Source organism: Lipophrys pholis (genome assembly GCF_963383615.2).
Source record: "Lipophrys pholis genome assembly, chromosome: 16".
Classification (NCBI taxonomy): domain Eukaryota; kingdom Metazoa; phylum Chordata; class Actinopteri; order Blenniiformes; family Blenniidae; genus Lipophrys; species Lipophrys pholis.
Genome location: NC_137634.1, coordinates 4,946,310 through 4,966,192, shown reverse-complemented (window position 1 = coordinate 4,966,192; position 19,883 = coordinate 4,946,310). Strand labels below are relative to the sequence as shown.

The 19,883-nt window shown below is 42.3% G+C and overlaps 1 protein-coding gene across 2 annotated transcripts in view; it reads right to left on the bottom strand.

The window, feature by feature from the left end:
- Positions 1-5,600: 5,600 nt before the first annotated feature.
- atp2a3 (ATPase sarcoplasmic/endoplasmic reticulum Ca2+ transporting 3) overlaps positions 5,601-19,883 on the bottom strand; it is a 51,375-nt gene continuing 37,092 nt past the window's right edge. Inside the window, exons 9-21 of one of the 2 annotated variants that reach the window (XM_080482943.1) lie at positions 19,710-19,798; positions 18,157-18,259; positions 16,866-16,997; positions 13,221-13,337; positions 12,900-13,118; positions 10,574-10,909; positions 9,799-10,019; positions 9,494-9,696; positions 8,852-8,937; positions 8,380-8,513; positions 7,526-7,643; positions 6,455-6,572; positions 5,601-6,140 (exon numbers count right to left, since the gene is read on the bottom strand). In XM_080482943.1, coding sequence (XP_080339069.1) covers positions 6,097-6,140; positions 6,455-6,572; positions 7,526-7,643; positions 8,380-8,513; positions 8,852-8,937; positions 9,494-9,696; positions 9,799-10,019; positions 10,574-10,909; positions 12,900-13,118; positions 13,221-13,337; positions 16,866-16,997; positions 18,157-18,259; positions 19,710-19,798 — 1,920 coding nt within the window. In that variant the 3' untranslated portion in view covers positions 5,601-6,096. Of the gene's footprint in view, positions 6,141-6,454; positions 6,573-7,525; positions 7,644-8,379; positions 8,514-8,851; positions 8,938-9,493; positions 9,697-9,798; positions 10,020-10,573; positions 10,910-12,899; positions 13,338-16,865; positions 16,998-18,156; positions 18,260-19,709; positions 19,799-19,883 lie in introns of both variants that reach the window. The other variant, XM_080482942.1, reaches the window with a different exon arrangement.

The following is a 19,883-nucleotide window of genomic DNA, read 5'->3' as shown; positions in this document are numbered from 1 at the left end:
AAACCTCTCCACGGCATGAACAGGAAGACCAGCAGTGGAGAAATGAGACTGGTCATATACTGTCTCCTTACCTGCAGGACTGTAGGAGTTAGAGCCTGAACAGGTGGTCCCGGTTATATTCTGCCATTCATACCTCCTTCACACATGCATGAGAACATGGAAACTCCACGCAGACAGGCCTGAAATAGAACCAGAGTCATTGTGACGTGAGGCAAGTGGTTACTCTGAAACACGACCAGTCCAGCTTTTTCTTATTTCTTTTAAATCAAGTATAAGTTAACAATTACATCAAACTTCTGATGTTTTTTGCAAGACACTCACACCATGATCAGAGTGAAACGCAATATCATGGAAGATTCCTGAAGACATTCATTGGACATTATTGCCTAGAGATATTTTTATTATTCTATTCTATTATTTAAGTTTCTAGGTTTTAATGAGTTTTGCACTCTGAAACAGATTTCTTAATTATAAAAAGGATGTAATTGTGTGTCACTGAATCTAAAAAGACACAAATGTTAAACAATTAAATCTTTAACAACAGTGTGAAATGTTGAAATCCTCTTTTTCCAGACACTTAAATGAGTATATTATAAAATATTAAACACTACACAGCCTCCTAACACTTACTCCAATCTAAACCTGTTTTCAGTCACAGAGATAAGTATCCCCACACACACTTCACCTTTTACTCTCTACATGTACGTGTACTTTCATTCACATGATGTAGGCTCTTGGCCCTCACCTCTTAAACAAAGATGTTTTGTAATACAAATGCACATACAATCCAAACCTATCCGAGACTGAACTTGAGAGATCGGCGACTGGGCGAACATGCAGTCTTACCGGCTGCTTTCTATTGTATCAACACAGGATTTTTGAAACATTTGTGTCTGCGGCTGCTGGAAGTCGGCACATATTTCTACACTAAACAGAAAACAGGAACACGGCGTTCACTGGACAGCTGCCTTCACTCAGTTTAACTGTTTATTAGTTTTTGGCGATACACAAAGTTAGACTGAACGGAGCAGTTGTTGGTATTGCTTGATTGCATGTCTTCAACTGCACTTCACTTTCGCAAGTGTTTGTGTTTCGTCGTTGCCAAGCCGATGGCCTGTTGACCTGTTCGGCTCTTTAATCTTGTGTCGGCTGGCAGATTCTCCAGGTCCCTTCGGCTGAATGTTTGATTCCCAGTATCACATTTTCAAAGGAGGAACAGTAACTACTGCCCATTTCTCACTTGTACCTGGGGACATTTTTTGACTTACTCATATTCGTCTGGGTTGTTAATGCACTTTTTAAACTGCTGCGTCATATAAGGGGTGGAGGCACCTCCCCTTATATGATGCAGCAGTGGCTCCCAGAGCTTTCTAAGATGACCGACTCCCTCGGCAATTACAGGCAGTTTTTTTTTAGTCACAAATCTTAAAATTGTCTTCCAATTCTACTCAAACCCAAACCAGTGAGGAAAGATGCTCTAGATTGATTTCTTTTTTTCTAACACAAACCACTAGTGATATATGAGCACCCTCTAGTGGTATGAAGAGGAAAGTCATGGTTAAAAAAAAAAAAAGTCTCATCAAAACAATAGTGTAAAGAATGGATAAAGGACGTAATGAAACACAAGTAACTTGCCTTTAAATGATGGGTTTGCGTTAGTAATGTTCTGACTTCGAGGTAAAGAGGTGCTGCACCGTGTTAGGATAAGTTTCAAAATGAAAGAAAAGAGTTTTCTTTTAATTTTTAAGACGAAATGTTCAAAATATGAGTGGAGGGTAAAACTCTTACCTCATTAAATTGGGCAGTTTTAGAACTGAATTTATTGCGTCAGATTAAAAAAAAAATTTTGTTTAAAATTGAAGAACAGTTACAGTCTATATATAAAGACCGACACGTCAATGTGATTCAAGGTCTATGAAGGGAGAAGTGATTCTCTCACATTTTAAAACCCAGTTATTAGCTAAATCAGTAGTTGGGATTCATACTATTGGTGTAGTGGTTTGCACTCACCTCACACAAAGAGCCTTCATAGTTTGAGTGCAGGTCTGGAGAGTTTCTTATTGGAGTTTGCATGTTTTCTCCATGTTGGTGATTCAAAATTGTCCACGAGTGTGACGAACATCAGGCCTGTGGGCCAAAACTGGCCGGCAAGAAGCTCCAGCTGGTTGCCAAACCAAGCAAATTGTACAAATAAAAAAAAAAAAAAAAGTGTTTTGCCTGGGTGAGTTTGTAAAAATATGCATAATGTAACAGCTATAGAAGATTTTGTACGTTTCACTATTTTGCGCAAGGTTTTTTAAAATTGGCTCTATGTTGAGATTGTAGTCATTGTTTTCGAAAAATGGGCATTTCCATCACGTATACTCTGCACCACAACAAAGAAAACATTTTAAGTTTAAAGGTTTTTGTGCCACTATTTTGCCCTTCCAGCCCACGGAAAATTGATCTGTATGTAGCCCCTGAACTAAAATGTGTTTGACATCAATGATATAGAGCAATAACAGTCTCCATTCAACGCAAGATGGAAATTGTTTATAGATGATCGATGGATTAATACAAACCAAGTCCTCAACCTTTTTAATACGCCTTTTAGTTTACCAAGATTTTGAGTCTATTTTGATTTTTTTTCTGGGTGATTAAAGAAGGTTTTGTAGGTTTCAAATAACTTTTTTTTTTTTTTTTTTTTTACACTTTGACAGTCTGATGTATTGAAGAAACATCAGAAGGTAAACAGGGTTGGGCTGCCTGAGCAACCAAATCTTTACATTGAGCCCTGAAACACTTTACAATAGCATCATGAAGATTGGAGTCTTTTATAAATTGACTTTCGTCCTAAAAGGAGCTCAAATGGAGAGAAAAGTGAACTTATGTGCAAGAAAAGACCACAAGCTCTGAATAAATAACAAGATAAATAATCTTTATTTCCACGTCTTTGTCATTTATAAAATTATGTGTCCACAATTAATATTAACAAGGCAACACAGAGAATCCTTTTAATTTCTCAGTGGTGGGATTCAGGCTCTAGAGACCGTTGATGTGAACAGAGAAACCTACTGGTCATGAGTTATTGAAGATGGAGCCTGATCGTTGAGGGAGATTAGATTCATTCACAAGCAGATTGTTGGCAGGACCAACCGGGGGTCTCTAAAGCCTGCGTCCCCACCAAGCCCTTCAATGTACAGTCAGAAAACTTCATAACCGAGGATTCGCCACTGCTCATCGCTCAGTGTAAACCAGACAGTTCATTCACAATTCCTGAAACATTCTCACACCGGATAGCAATCACTGGAATGATCCGCCTCATCGCCGGGAAAATAGCGCAAGCTTAAATCTTGTCTACCTTAAACATGATAACGTCGTATTCGGTTTTTTTTTTTTTTTGTTTTGTTTTCTTCTCCCTACAGTAAAAGACACAAAAACCCCAAGCAACTGTAAAAACCAAACAGGAACAATGAAGAAACAACCTCTATTCTACAAAACAAACAAAAACTAAGGAGATCCTTGGATACCATGTGCTCGAGATTCAAAAAAAAAAAAAAAAAAAAAAAAAAAGAACAAAGTTTTCTTGTAAGCCTGTCGTCTGTTGTTGGTGAGCAGGTTTCAATGAAGTTATCAAAAAATTAAATATTACATACTGTATAGGTCATTATTACAGTAACAAGGTTCCATGCGATCATTATTCTCATCATCTGTACAGAGTCGAGGATTCAGTAGTAAATAACAAGGCTATACAGACCGACAGTGGCCGGCGGCCGGAGGGCCAGCATGTTACAGAGCTGTGATGGGGACGGCGGGTCTGCTGGTCTGGACAGAGGGGCCACGACTTCAAATCAATGGAAAAGACATTTTTTTTACAACGAGCAGAATCGAATTAAAACCAAAGGGGAAAAGTCCACCCTGAAATCTTCAGTTTTTCTTTCTCTAAGTGTACTTCATCTACATGGACAGAAAGCAGAAGGATACAACTGGTTTAAAGTTGAATTATTCCTCCAGATTTTTAAACCACGCTCTTGGAAATGAGTCCTGCTGCATGAAATCGGCTCTGGAAGCAACAGAGAAGGATGGAACAAGTAAAGCATCTGCACACTGTGTCAAAAGCCGCAGCTAAATTTCTGGATTTTGTAAGTCCAACACATCTGAACTGGAAGCATGAAATATTTACTTTTCTGTTCCAGCCTTTAACATCTAAACCCGGACGCAGCTGAAACAGATTTCCACTTTCCATACATCATCTAAACAAATGTGTCCGTTGGTGACGTACACACCGCCGGCGTTTCAGCACGCGGAAGCAGCTTCAGACCGAAAACGCAGATGACCCAGTCCGCAGAGCACCAGGGGGCCCCCCCACCCACCCACCCACCCGACACAAAAACCCATAATTACGACTTAAAAAGACACGATCTGAAACCCCTGTGGGTTCATTCAGTCAAATACATTATTATTTAGTCTTTATAAAACAATACCCAAGTGAATTGCTAAAGTACTGAGAGAGCGGGAGGAGCTGAGGGGGCAGCGCACAAAGCACAGCAGCAAACAAAGTGTGTGTGTGTGTGTGTGTGTGTGTGTGTGTGGGGGGGTTCTGTTCAACATTCAGAGTCGCACAAGCGTCATTTTTCGGGCACATATGAATGAAAGCGGCGCGTGGAAAGCTGGTTTGTAGGATTGTAGGGCAACATTCATTTAAACCACATGTCCAATGTGGAGGTGCAGTGGGCTGTAATAAGGCATGGATGTGTTTAATATAGACATGATTCACAATCAAGCTTCTGTTTTTTTTTATATAGAATTTAAACTCACTTATCTATCTGAGTGAATTAGAGACTGAAAAGCTTAAAGCAGTCAAATGTATTCAAGTAAGGCTATCGAAAACAGACACACACATAATGCAACACGTCAGCTGTCGATCAGGGTTGGAAATAGATGAATAATTTAAAGGAGGACAAACGGAAGCATCGCCTCGATGTTCAGCTTCTCCTTTAAGTTAACATGAAAGATAAGTGAGAGCACAGCAGATGGACTTTACAAGTCACACAGGCCCAGCCGGGCTGAGCTGGCCCACGACTACTCTGCTGATTGCTGGTATGGTTGATTTATTTATTTATTTATTTTTTATTTCTGCCGAGTGCGTGAGCCGATCCCGGCTCCTCCAATTTAAAAAAAAAAGAGCTGAAAGAAGCAGCTAAGCAGCGTAAAGCTATTCACACCTTTAGGCGGAGCGACATCTCCACGCAGGCACACGCAAAAAACTCTCAAACCGAACCCCCGGGGGAGAGAACGGAGGTGGTGGGGGGGGGGGGGGGGGGGGGGGGGGGGCACACCACAGCTGCCTTTCCTTTCTTTAACAGACCAGGAGGAAGCGAAGGAGACTGAAGCAGAGCGACAAAGATGGTGACAAACGGGCCACAGAGACGATTGTGTTGTTCTGATCAGCAGTTCTGGGAGTGTGGAGCGTGGATGCAGCAGCTCTGTAATGATGATGCTTTGTGGACACGCACACGTGGGTAAAGTGGCTCACTCACAACACACACACTCACACAAAACAACACACACACACACACACAGCCACCGCCTCCAATCCCGTCTGTTTCCCACTTTTTCTTGCTGATGCTGTTCTTTTACCGTCCCACCCCATCCCCTCATCCTCTCATCCACACTGCTGTGTTTATAACTGTACAGTTCAAATTAGAAAACAAACAAACCCTATGAACAGAAATCTCAGACAAAAAAAAAAAAAAAAAAAAAAAAAAAAAAAAAAAGCAGAGCCTCGGGCAGTTTGATCTAGATTCCTGCTGCCGCTTCCACTTCAAACACAGGTCTGACACACACACACACACACACACACAGATCCAGCGCTCATCCACACACACACACACACACAGGCGTGCTAAGCTGTTGCCCGCCAAGCGTTCTCGCTCTCGTTCAGGACCAGCTTGCTTCTCGCTGCGCTCTGCTGGACATGCAGGAGTGGGTGAACGAGGGCAGAGAAGACACAGAGAGAGAATGTTCCTAGCGGGTGAAGGGAGGAGGAGGTGGTGGTGGTGGTGGTTGGGGGGAGATGTGTGAGTTTAACTGTGTGAGTGCGTTGAGGGAGAGGTCTCAGTTCAGCTGCCATCTCTTACGATATCTCCTCTCGTCATCACCTGTCAGAGAGGGAGGAAGAGCGAAAACATTATTTGGGAGACAATCGGTTTACTTCTGAGAGGCTTAAGTGCAAACAAGGGCAGGGCAGGGCAGGGGGCAGGGTGGGGGCAGGGTGGTGGATGAGCAGAAATTAGTTGAGAGTACCTTTTCCCAGAAGGTGAGATTAAAAAGTTTAAGCTGGATTAGGAATGCAGGCGGAAAAAAAAAAAAAAAAAAAGAGCAGAAAATAAGATCAGTGGACAGAGAAACTGCACCGGTATTAAGATTCCAACCCTCCGACAAAGAGGGATTTTTAGCAGGCGGATTATTTTACCTTCTAGATGATTCCTGGAGACGTATTTCAGCACCTCGTCCAGGAGAATGACTGGGATGGAAATCTTCAGGACCACAAGCCACTGGGACCAGTGCAGAGGAGTCACCTGGAAGATCAGCTGGAGAGAGAAAATGAAGAAAAGAGAAATATGATGGTAAACATCCTCACCAACCAGAAAAAGTTCTGTTTTTGGGAAATAAATCCTTATTGGAGGATGCAAAGCAACACAATATAGAGAATCCCAGAATCCTTTGAAAACTAGTTATAGGTCACATTCAAGGTCACATTTCTTATTCTAATGATGCTTGAAGTGTAAGAATGAAAATTTTTATAATCTTTGCCATTTAAAATATTCTAAAGCCAATAGTGTAATAACTTTCCAATAGTGTAATATGACATCAAACCATTATCATAACATTTTGCCAATAATCTAATTGCATTAAGGAGTAGCATTTTTCTCTTTCTTTAATTTATTATTTATTCATTTAGCAAGAAGAACCACATTGAGTTTAATAATCTCTTTTTCAAGTGTGTCCTTTTTTAATATTATTTTAAATAATGTCACTACATTAAATATTGTAATAAGAAATGTGACTGCATTTTTTTTAAGAAATTTTAAGCTTTTTTTTGCAAGTTTTGCAGTTTGCTTTTCAAAAATAGGCATATAGTGGACAGCAATGCTCTTAAATATGGCTCAATCTATTACTAATTTATTACACAATTGCCATCATTACACTTGAAATGGCCCAAATTAATAATTACATTACTGGCAATTACTACATTGAATATGACCTCATGACAAAAAACGTCTAACTACCAATCTATATATCTTTATTTATCCCAGAGGGCATTTTAGAACATTAAGAAGTAGAAAACATATAGATCTATATCCACACATCATATAAAAAAAAACCAAACAAACCATCATGTAAACAGTTTGCATTAATACTAAAGAAAGTGGGCGAGAAGTGCTTAGCGTTGCATTAATGTTCTTAAGGTATCCAATATTTAAAGTAAAAAAGGCTCAACTGTTGAATTAGCGGATGTCAGAGCGGATGCTGAAGGACTCACCGGCAGCGGCTCCACGTAGAGGATGAGGAAGTGGAGGGAGAGGGAGAGGATGATGGCGCCCAGCAGCCAAATATTGACCCAGGGAGGCATCCGCAGCAGCGACTGGTTCTCAGACAAACTGGCAGGGAGGAAGGTCAACCGATCAAAACATGCCGACAACCGAGCATCATTCTTTATGAATCCCCCCTGGGGACACTCCTTTTTTCGGCATCACATTTCTAGGACGCAGTGGCCACATTACGGCGCTCCGGGGAGCTGATGGGGGTCAAGGGTCCTGCCTGGGGACATGCAGCAGCGACCTGTTAGCTCTGGGATTCAAACCTTCAAACTTCCTGATACCAAATCTGCTTCTCCAACCTTTCGGGCCAAAACTACCAACTCATGGATTTGATAAAGCAAATCAATCAGCTCTTTATAAGGGTTATTCTCATGAACACGTGATTCATTTAATTGCAGGCCAAAGAAATTAGATTATGATATTGAGGGAAACGAGTCGCACACAAAAGCATTGTTGCCATTTTGTTAAATGCCATAAATATCACTTTTATCCATAAATGCACACGTTTCAACACGAGACTGAGCAGATGAGGAGATCTGGACACATTTTGTTCATGAGGATTTACCAGATAGTTTGTGAAATGACTATGGAAAAAAAGAAATGGTATTTCTTCACAGTTCTTTGCTTATTAAAGCTTCAGGAGAATAACTGGTACGGCCAAGAGATGGAGAGGTTTCACTGTATTACAGTCATACATGGTCCACAGCAGCATCACATCCTCCAGCTGTGTTTGACCGTTATGTGTATTTCTCATTGCCTCATTTAATGGTCATTGAACCCGACACCACAGACTGACCTGTTGAGTGCGTTGAACATTTCGATGGTGACCAGCACAGACAGCGCCATGGTGGTGGGGTAGCGGGACTCAAACACCTCGCAGTCGATTCCATTGAACATGGGGTTGTCCTCGGTACACTGCATGAAGTGCCGCTGCAGAGAGAGACAGATGGGAGTCACCGTGCACGAGTACACGTGTGTGTGTGTGTGGGCTGGCAGGTCGTCAGCAGGACCTCTGCCACCCGGTTTGACGGGGGAACAGCTGCAGGCTGCTGGCCTCCTTCCAGCCCTGCGTGCAATCAGTCCACACGGGTCTCACTCTGGTTGCTATTCCTGTCCACTGCTGGGATCACCAAAACATTACTGTGTCCAACAGCAGGAAATATAAAAGGAGGAGGCGGGGTGGGAAGGGGGGGGTTATGAAAAAGTAATATCCTCTGAGAACGAGGCCGAGCTGCAGCAAACAAAAGGAGACACGCTCCGAAACTCACCAGCTGATAGAAAGTCACTTGTGGCCCGTCTTCATCAAACAGATACCACCAAGTGGCTGCACTGACGGTTCCAAGGCCAACATAGCCTGCAGAGGAAGACGGAGAGAGACATGATTACATGAGGTTTTATTCTTGTTTGGTTTAAATAGAGGTGCTGTAATGTGATGCACTGCTGTAACCGCCCTTCTTCTTAAGTTTAATCAAATGATTTAAACAAAAAAAAACATTTTTCTCATGATATCCAACCATGAAACTTTCATATATTTTATTTTTTGCTTAAAAGCATTTTCTTTTTCCAATTTCTACCTGGAAGTCAGTCATGACTGTATAAAGAAACACTACCATTTATTGTAAGTATTGTAAATGGACTCACCCGCAGAGATAATCTGCATATTACCATGAAATTCAAGCTCAGCATCCTCTGTTTAAGTCGGCTTCTCTATTTGGAGGTTGTCAAAATTATATTTACTCGTGTTTGGCTTCGACAATTGGGAAATGGGAGAAATCCAAAACATTGATTTAGAGGTTTTCTTTAAAGTTCTGGTAATCTGAAATAAACTGTATGAATCATCAGTTTTATATCGTCACATCAAAATGGACCTTAATTCACTGTCAGCAGTTTGAGGATCATATTTTCAGTACCTCCGATGGAGAGGTATCTGAAGAAGAGCCAGCCGGAGATGAGCGGCTCCTTGGGGTTGCGTGGTGGTTTGTCCATGATGTCCAGGTCTGGGGGGTTGAAGCCCAGAGCGGTGGCTGGCAGGCCGTCCGTCACCAGGTTGACCCACAGCAGCTGGACTGGAATCAAAGCCTCAGGCAGGCCCAGGATGGCCGTGAGGAAGATGCTGTGGGAAAATAGAAAGAGTAGAGACGCAAAGAATCACCTCAAGTTGCAGTGAGAGAGAAAACAGCCTCGAGGTGTTTGATTTATTTATTTTCCTTCTCACCAGACGACCTCTCCGACATTAGAGGAGATGAGGTATCTGATGAACTGCTTCATGTTGTTGTAGATGGCTCTGCCCTCCTCCACAGCGGCCACGATGGTGGAGAAGTTGTCGTCCGAGAGCACCATCTCGGACGCCGACTTGGCCACGGCCGTGCCCGAACCCATGGCGATGCCGATCTCCGCTTTCTTCAGGGCGGGCGCGTCGTTCACGCCGTCTCCTGTCTGAGAGCAGAGGGAACCACCTGTATCATCTGGCTAAAATCAAGACTTAAAGAAAGCTCATGCTTTAGACACTAATGAGGGGTTTCATCAGACCTCAGTCTCATCAGATCTCGACAGCGTCAATCTAAAGCTGCACAAGTCGGGTATTTATCCGACATGGCGGCTTCACGCGGCTGCAAATTGTGGAGCAAATCTGACAGGCAAATGGCGATATCGTCGTCTCCCTCCCCTCCCGTCTTGCTCTCCGATCAGCCCTTTTCTTTCCCCCTGAGACGTGCGTCTGATAGGAAGCAGCCGAGCGGGACCGGCGATGACAGCTTCTGATAGCAGCGTTTGAGAGAGCAGCCGCAGAGAGACTCCGACATGTCGCGCCTCACTGGCCTCCTCTCGTGGATCTTCCATGAGTCATTCATGGAAAGTGCTTTATTCTTTTTTTTGCTTTACAACCGTGATAAAAAAAAAAACACATAAAAGGATGCACACAATGTGTAGGTCTTCACAAAAACCTGGTTGAACCTGAAGCAGACGGGACAGTACGTCGGTGTCCTCCTCACCATGGCTGTGATCTCATCGAAGGACTGCAGGTATCCCACGATCTTGGACTTGTGCGCCGGCTCGACGCGAGCGAAGCAGCGCGCCCGCTTCACGGCTTCTCTCTGCGCCTCCTGCGGGAGGTCGTCGAACTCGCGGCCCGTGTAGGCCATCCCCGTCACGTCCTCGTCCTCCCCGAAGATGCCGATCCGCCTGCAGATGGCCACGGCCGTGCCCTTGTTGTCGCCGGTGATCATGATGACGCGGATTCCCGCCTCGTTGCACAGTTTGATCGAACCGATCACCTCCTTCCTGGGAGGGTCCAGCATGCCCACGCAGCCCACGAAGGTCAGGCCCAACTGGAGGGGAGGACAAAGACCGAGAGGAAGAGGGAAGGTTAGACTTCACACAACAGGGCCTCACTTCAATCGCATGAAAATAGAATAAAATCATTTCCCGTTTGTCTTGTTTTGCAAACAAACCGGAAAGGAAAACTATCACAGTAAAAAGTAAAAGTTACACAGACTAATTAAGTTTTCAGTGATATTTATATTTACGTCGTTCTTCATACACTCACAACTAATAAAGTTAAATGTAGAGACAATTTTCTTGAGTTCAATTGTGATAATTAAATCCTTTGGTTACTAATTTATAAAGGTTAAAATCTATTATATTTGGCTTATTTTCCTGAACCCAACCACCAAATGATTGAAATATTTCAGTTTATGTGTAATGAAATTAAACTATATTCAAGTTTACAGTAAAAAACTTGACTTTTCCACTGTATTCCAATTCTTTTCGGAGTTAGACTATTAAAGATGTCCAACATTTTTCCTTACCGTCCATTAAAAAAAATAAAAAAAATTTGGGGGGATTTCTGACTTTTTGCCGCTGAGAGAAACACATTTATATTTGCAAAAACATTTATTTTCATTTATCTAATGGAACAGTCGTATAAACTATTGAGGGATGGTAAACTTTATATGCGTCTACAGTCGTTCTTCGTATAAAGAAGTAAGAAGAGGCTCGTGGGAAAGCTCTCAACTCTCAGTGGGAATTACTAATCCAAACTAGGAAGGTCCCACTGGGAAAATGGAAGAAACAGATGTGGCATCACTCGCAATGGCTTCGAATTTGATTACGACTGAGAAATGTTCTCACCTCATGCACCAATAAGTTACTTTTTTTCCTCGTGCCCAGACAGTTTCCCTCTGGGATTACTAAAGCATTTTCTACTTCTGGTATGCTTCATAAAGTGTGAACCTGAGACTCTATAAAATAAGTGGAACAGCACTTTTGTAGTACTTAGTATAATGTGTGCTTTGGTAAAGTGGGTAATAACATGAGTGAATTCTTATTAGACGTAAATCTTTAGAAGGAGATAAAATTGTGTTTGTTCCTTCCAGCTGTTTGCAGCAGCATTTCCTCTCCGTTTGTCAAACCCTCCCAGCATCAGGCTTTGGTGGGATATAGTAATATCCCTGTGAAAACTATGTTTAAAATGCGTCGTGGGAAAAAATAGGCATCGATATTTGAGCAAGTTTAAGATAACTGATGTCTGGTGAATATCAGAAGTGGTGCAAAAAAAAAAAAAAAAGGTTGACTGTTTGGTTTCATTGTCGCCGAATATCAACCGAGTCCATGCATCTGTGGCTCCGAGCCAACAAAAAGCCAGCAATAACTTTTGAATTGACTTAAAACTGTGCCGAGAAGGACGGGATCAGCCGGCACCTGCCTGCAGATGAGTCAGACTGCTGAGCCGTGCCACAGAAACACTTTATTTGTTTCACATCAGCCGTCCTCAAAGCTGAGCTCCTTCACAGCATTTCAAATCAATTCCATTTGATTTCCGCGGCGCCAAATACGGCACAGTCATTTCAAGGCACTTTTACAGAGAAAGACCAACGATTCCACAAGAGCAAGCAGAAGAGGAAAGAAAAATCTGTCTTTTTAACGGGAAGAAACCTGCAGAGCCAGAGTGCATCTTGCCTGTAAGCACTCCTGATGAAAGTTAATTCCATTCAATGTTCACTTTGAGCTTCAGCCACATCATTTTGAGCTGCTTTGTACAAAGACAACGTGCTTCACAAACAAACTGATAAGAGGACTGATAGAAACTCATGTGGAGCATGAAGTAAAAAAAACAACAGCCAAACTGCAATTAGTTCTTGATTAGGGGAGGTTGGAAGAGAAATTCTTTTTATAACAACACACTAGTATTTCGTCCTATGCCTCCACTCTTCATCCCGACTGCATCAACCATAAAATCTTCTCACCGAACCTCAAAATGCAACTTTTAATAATAATGGAGGAGTGGATTCGCATTTTGATGAAAAACGACTGAAATACCTCATACTGAGCAAACTTGTTGGAGTTCTCCAAGTCCATGTCCTCTTTGCGTGGTGGACTGTCATGCGTGGCGAGCGCCAGGCAGCGCAGGGTGTCCCTGCCCGTTCCCCAGTCCCTGATCTTCGACAGCAGCTGGTCGCGCAGAGCCGGCGTCAGCCCCACCTTCCCCGTTCCAACCCGCAGGTACTGGCACCGCTCAATCACACTCTCCGGAGCTCCCTGAGGACGTACAACAGATGTAAACTCTTCATGTAACACAAATACAAGTATGTTTTTCTCGCGTGTGTGTGTGTGTGTGCCCCCCCCCTGTGTATTATTTACCTTTATGAACATCTTGCTCTGGGAGCCCGGTTTCACCGGGGTGCAGTACACAGACATGGACTTGCGGTCACGAGAGAACTCGAGGGTGAACTCCTTCTTCATCAGCTGCCGGATCACCTGGAGGAGGAAGAGGAAGAGGAGGAGAGTCAAAATGACAGATACAAAGAAGAAAGAGGCAGAGAGGCTGGGCTAAGCAGCCGTATTCATGAGGCATCTGTCAGGTGAGCAGCTGCTTGGATGAAGCTCAATAACCAACAATCAAACCTCCCGTCTGGGAGCTGCCAGGGTTTATTATCGGGTTTCCTGAAGCAATAGGAGATCAAAATACAGTACAACTACAGTGACACATGGGGGGAGTTCAGAATCATCCCCATTCCACCACGACAGCCGTTGTAAAGCCATGCTCCTCCAGTAGGTGGCCCTGTAGTTCAGTCTCAAAGAGAGGCTAGTTTCACTCATGTTACTGTCCTCTTGTAGTGACAAACTTTACAGCAAAGAGAGCAAAGGCAGTTCATTCTGGCATGCAGGGGAAATTATTCAGCTTTATAACTCAATAGAGTCTGGAAAAGTTAAGTACGTGTCAGATAAAAATTTCCAATGATGGATGCTCATACAGTCCTCGTTTATCTTTATTTGGACCGGGGTTCAATGGATTTATTCAGAGATTTGAAATGACAACAAAATGATCAATTATCCAGGACAAATGATCTCGCCGGATATCCAGAACATCAGACATTATCATTAGGTCTGTGAACACTGGACGATCGCGGCCCAGCAGACACGAGCATCCAAGTGGAGGTTACAGTGACCCTGGCTGCGGGGACGCCGAGGGGCTGCTGACGATCGGAGCTTTTCCACTGGATTCTGCAACAGCTGCCGCCTCGTGAACCACTTCCCCGAAAGCAAATGTGCAAATGTGAAAGTGCTGCACTTCCAGGATGTTTTGATTGCACTGTGGTCTCTGCAGGAAGGCCTGCTGGACAAAATAACCGACTCGTGGACGAAAGGCTGAAAACCAATTTCACTCTTTTATAGACACTGAGAAGGAAGTGAGGTCAGACTTTCTGATGATCTGATTCACCAAACACGAAATCTAGAACATCATTGTTATTTCTACACCCGGAATGTCAAACACGGTTTTTTTTTGGTTTTTTTTTATTTCAGGGGCCACATACAGTCCAGTTTCATCTCGAGTGGACTAGACTGGGAAAATAATCACTTTTAAATTTAAACTTTCTTTGTTGTGGTACAGAGTATACTGCTTAAAGTGTCTATATTTTCACAAAACCAAACAATTACTACTGAAAATGACAAGCCCAAAATAAAGGCAATTTTAATGAAACCTTCTGGTGCAAAATACAGTGAAATGTCAAAAAAAACTTGTTTCATGATAAAAGTTTTTACAAACTCTGACTTTGTCTGCTACTTTTAAGAAATGTGTTGAAATCAGTTTTATTAGAATTTTTACAATTTTCTTGGTGGTGTGGCGGCCGAATCGGAGACACCCCTGTTCTACATTCATAATATATGAACTACAAAGCATCAGGTATTATTACATTTGTGATATTTATTATAATTGTGACGTGAGCAGGAAACTATATTCAAATATTCTGCTAAAATTAGACAAACAAAAAAAATACTCAAAATGTTTCAAGGTTATACTAAATCTAACTAAAAGTTGGAAAATGGACATTAACTTGAATTTAATGCAAATAGTGAATCTTCAATTGTATTCCTTTTTATTGAAAAGCACAGGTTCTGATCATGAATTTTAACAAGTAAAAATTTCAATATCAAACTGATGCAAACACACAAGCTTAATGTCTTTAAAGCCTTCGAGTTATTTTAAATCTTATGTGACATTTTTAACTCCTAACTAAACCACCATTTGTTCACACCCTGAAGTCAAACATGTCGATCAGCAACATTGAGGAATAAGAAAGAGTGGGACATTAAACCTGCTGACTCAGCATTAATCACTCTGGATTAAACTATTAAACTATATTAAACTATAGAATATGTAAATATGTGGCGCAAATACCTGAAAGCAGGTGCATGCTGGGTTATTACTAGACCGTGTACAGTATGCAGAAAACAGTGAGAATTAAGATGTTTAATATACAGATTTGGCTTAAACACTCATAAATGTGTGTTGACAACACTGTCAGATGCACCGTTGAAAGTGGCTTTCTTACGAGCACATTTTCTTATTGCGTGCCACGTATCTGGTCTGAATGTGAACTTGTCAGCCGACAGCGTGGAAGAAGTTGCAGTAATTTGTGTGAAATCGGCATTAATATGCTAATTCATGCAGAAATGTGCTCCAAAATCTAATTAGATCATCTTCCCCATATGGAGCGCAGGGTGCTCTAAGTAGCCTGTGAAGTCTGCACTGAGCTGGCGCGCTCACAACAACCAGTCCACGGTGCGGAACAGTGAAGTTCACAACGCAGCTGGAGTGAGACGACGAGGGGCGGACAGGGGCGAGCAAACCCACCTCAGTCCCTCTGCACTCTCAAGTCCTTAATGAGCTGCTACAAGTCACTTTAACTAATGATAAATAAATTATATATTTAATTTGTGACGCACTTTTCATCAAAGAAAATCTCAACGTGCTGGAAGCACAAAGTGTAAAAAGAAAAAAAAAAAAAGAGGAGGAAGGGGACAGCAGAAACATCCAAGATTACAAATTCTCTTGTGGAAGTCCAATATAAAACCTGTTAATACACTTTAAATTAAAGAAAATGGAGCTGCAGTTTCCTGTTTCTGTGTAGTTAGAGAGAGAGCGAGAGAGATAGACAGATAGAGATAGATAGCGATAGAGTGATAGAGCGATAGAGTGATATCGCGAAAGATAGATATTATAGATGGATTAGAGATGCAGAATGCAATTGTATATATAGTTTTATTTTTAATTTTTAATATTAAATATCGTTTGAGTTATTTTTATAAAGTGCCACATTCTTCTCGAGTTGAAGCACATCCAGGAGGAAATGACATTTCATTGTACAAAAAAAAAAAAAAAAAAAAAATATTTTTTTTATTTTATTCAAATAACACTATTAAGCCAGTCATGAAAAAGTGCAGTGTCGGCTTCGTGTTGGACGAGCGAGGCAATGGCGGCATAGGAAAACGGGCTCACGACATTTTGAGATTAAATTGACCAACTACGACTCGGATACTTTTAAAACTTTCAGTCCAGGCCGACCTCGGATCGCGGGTCTCCAGGATGCCTAAAGTTCAGCCAAAATGGAGGACGACGACAACACGCCAATGACGAGGGAACGCGAGCCGAGTTTTTACCATCGTGAGACAGGTTAGTTTTACCCTGCTGGTCACGTGCTGTTGCAATAATAATCCTGCTTGTATGATATCAAATAACTGAGTAATTACTGTGGAAAAACTGCATCACTAAATTCATTATAAAGAGAGCAATACTAAATGCATGCGCGTCGAGCGTGCAGAAACCTGACTTGTTGAGTCAATCGCAGCTATTTTGTATATCCTTCCAGTAAAAATAATTGGCTTTAGTTTGGCCTCCCGGTAGAGAAGATTACCTTGTCATGGCCCTGACAGTGCTCCGTTGTCCACCCATACCATAATATGACCTTTTAAGGGGAGCGCGCGTCTTCAAATGCCACGTACCGAGTTGCAGGCCCCGGCACGTTCCACTTTGGAGAGTCCGGACAAGTCGGTCTTGAAGACGTTCATCTTCTCCACCAGGGTGGTGAGAGCCGTCTCCGTGGCCTCGCCCACCTTCTCGTACACGCCTTTGGCCTGCAGGACAAGAGAAAAGTGATCAAAACTTGAGCCAGTTGGACACACAGTGACGCAATAAAATATACAAGTTGGTGAAAATGTTCTTCTTTGAATCACAGTGAACTGGATCAACGTTCACCACTGCAGATGCAAATAACAGTAGCGGATGCATGAATGTTGGGGCATCGCAAGGCTAATAATTACAGGGTTTCTCCGTAGTCTAGAAATGATTTTGCCATCAAACCTCCAGCAGAATGGAGCTCTTAAAACCAGCAGCTGGATGAGGATTCAAACCTGGATTAACAGCCGATTGATATGCTGAAGGCTCATTTCTGTAATTTGCGGAAACTAAACGGAGGGAACAAAATTCAAGGGTCTTTTATCTCCTACAAATGTTTGTCGATCCTTTCAAAGCGCCATGAGTTGTGCCCACAGTCCATCAAAGCCTATTGAAATAGCATTTAGTATCTGATGAGTGTTTATAAACCTTTTTATTCAGGCCATTTCCTTGTTTAAATACGAGTGGCTCTCTTTGAGGTTACGCAAGAATGACTCCAGGCCAAACATGCAGTGAGTAAACCTGCGGGTCATTCCCCTCCTCCTCCTCCTCCTCTTCCTCCTCCTCTTCCACCATAAATTTTGAGTCACGCATGCAAAGTGCTTTCAAACCGGTGCCCTCGCCTGCAGAGACGTGAAGCAGGTGAGCCGAAGCACTAATGGCACATTACACGCCGTTTGTTTGTGTGAGCAGCCGCTGTGGCAATAAAACACTTTGCTCCCTTCCAGCTCCTCTCTCCCTCACACCTCGGTGCCTTTATTTAAAATACAGATATATATACATACAGGAACGGGTGGCTAAAGGAGTCATTACGAGAACAGAAAGCCAACGTCAGGGGAGGATGCATGGGAGTGGAGGAGTGCCGTATCCCTGGCCTCGCTCCTTAGCATGGTTACCATGATACCATGGTGATGACAAAGAGGTGAGAAAAAGCAATCCGAACCAGAGAAAAAGATTAGACATCCGAGTAAAATTAGCTCGGCCCGAAGGAGAGACGGCTGCAAGTACGCGTCTGAAAGCCGCCTTCACTCAGGCGTGTATCCACAGACTGTAAAGGATTGTGGGAACCTGCGAAGAGTCTCCTCGTCAAGGAGGCTTAAAGAGATTGTGTTCGTTTACCTCGTTGTAGTCCAGAGAAGAGTCGTTGCACATCGAGCACACGGTGGCCAACTCCAAAAGTCCATCATAGTCTCCACACTGGATGGGCCTTTCTCCTTTAAGTCTGGGACACAAACACACACACACACACATACACACTCTCAACAACAAAACACAAGGGAAAAACCCTTCACAGTTCACTGCACCGCAGACAGAGTAACCTCATGAATAGTAATGCATGGGGGACGATATTCGGTTGTTTAGCATTCCAAAGTTGACTGGAGAAGCAGAGCTTCTACAGTTGTACACAGTGTATGTGTGTGTGTGTGTGTGAGTTTCTGACAAGCAGTGCTGATTGCATGACAACCATGGATCCATTCCCAGCAGAGACTGCAACCGTTGCTATCGAAGCTCCCACACAATAACCCACACTCGGCTGTTATGAAATCGACAGGTTCATGCAGAGTCAGAATGCTGTACTCACCAAAGAGTAAAACAAACACACACACACACACACACTCAAATTCTCCTATCTGACGACTCGCCACCTACCTGTAGTCCTCCACAACACATTTTGTTTCAGGGACAGAAAAAAACAAAGTGTCTCTGGATCATCAATAACAACTTTACTTAAGTTTTCTCTACTTTTCTACAATGGAAAATGATCAAGATTGTTTGTGAGTCATGTGGCTGGAAACATTACTGAGGAACCTCATCTAGAAATAACCCTTACGCAACAGAAATATGTGATTTATTACATGCCGTGTGTGTTGTTGCAGAAATCCCTTCGCATGAACATGTATAACAAAGAACATCTACTTTTCATCATCAGAGGGGGTTGTAATAACTTGGTGAAGTATTTGCATTGATCGTCTCAGCCAAGAAGAAGGAAACGATTAAGTCTTCATTTAGATTCACGTCGATCCAGATCGACAGTTTACGGTTCGCAGGGCGACTCCAATCTTTCTTTTTTTGCATGCACATACAAAAACAAACAGTCAGTGTTTAATGAAGTTATGTTGTTCTGTCATGCGAGTAAAATATTTGTCTTTTCGTGTTTGAACGATCTGATTCTCAAGTAAAGTTAGAATTTCTCAGTTATTTCTACACTCAAGCACTTTGAATCATTTTGAGTTGTAATAACTATGGCATCATTTTAAAAACATCAGAGCTGTGAAATGTAACTAATAGTCCAAAGTATTGTATTTTTCTTTTTAATATCATATAAGCCAGGGATAGATCAAAGATTTTCTTCTAAACAAATTTCTTAAAAATAAAGGATACAACACAACATTGAGATCCGAGCTGAGCTACAGGTGATGCAGTCATGAAAGATACCTACCTGGTCGCTCTAAAACGAGCCTCAAAGTCATGGTGTCTTGTAAAAACACGCATAATGCAACAGCTTTCGGAAAAGTTTTTTTGCACATTTCACAGTATTTTGCACCAGAAAGGTTCATTAAAAATGAGATTTTAGTGATTTTCTGTAGTAATTTTTGGACAAGTGAAGTGTTAATACAGACTTGTTTTGTTTTTCTTCTAATAGAGTCATCGATTTTCACAGTGTGACTCACATCTGTCCCTCGGGGGCATAAGTCGATCCGGTTATGTTGAACTCGTGCATGATGCAGTTTGAATCCTCCACCTTGTCTGTGACGAACATCTGGAGAGAAGAAGAAGAGAAATCAGTCGGGGTGGAGGTTAGGTTTGCCAGCGGCTGTTAAAGACTGCTAAAGAAAGGTCAGAAG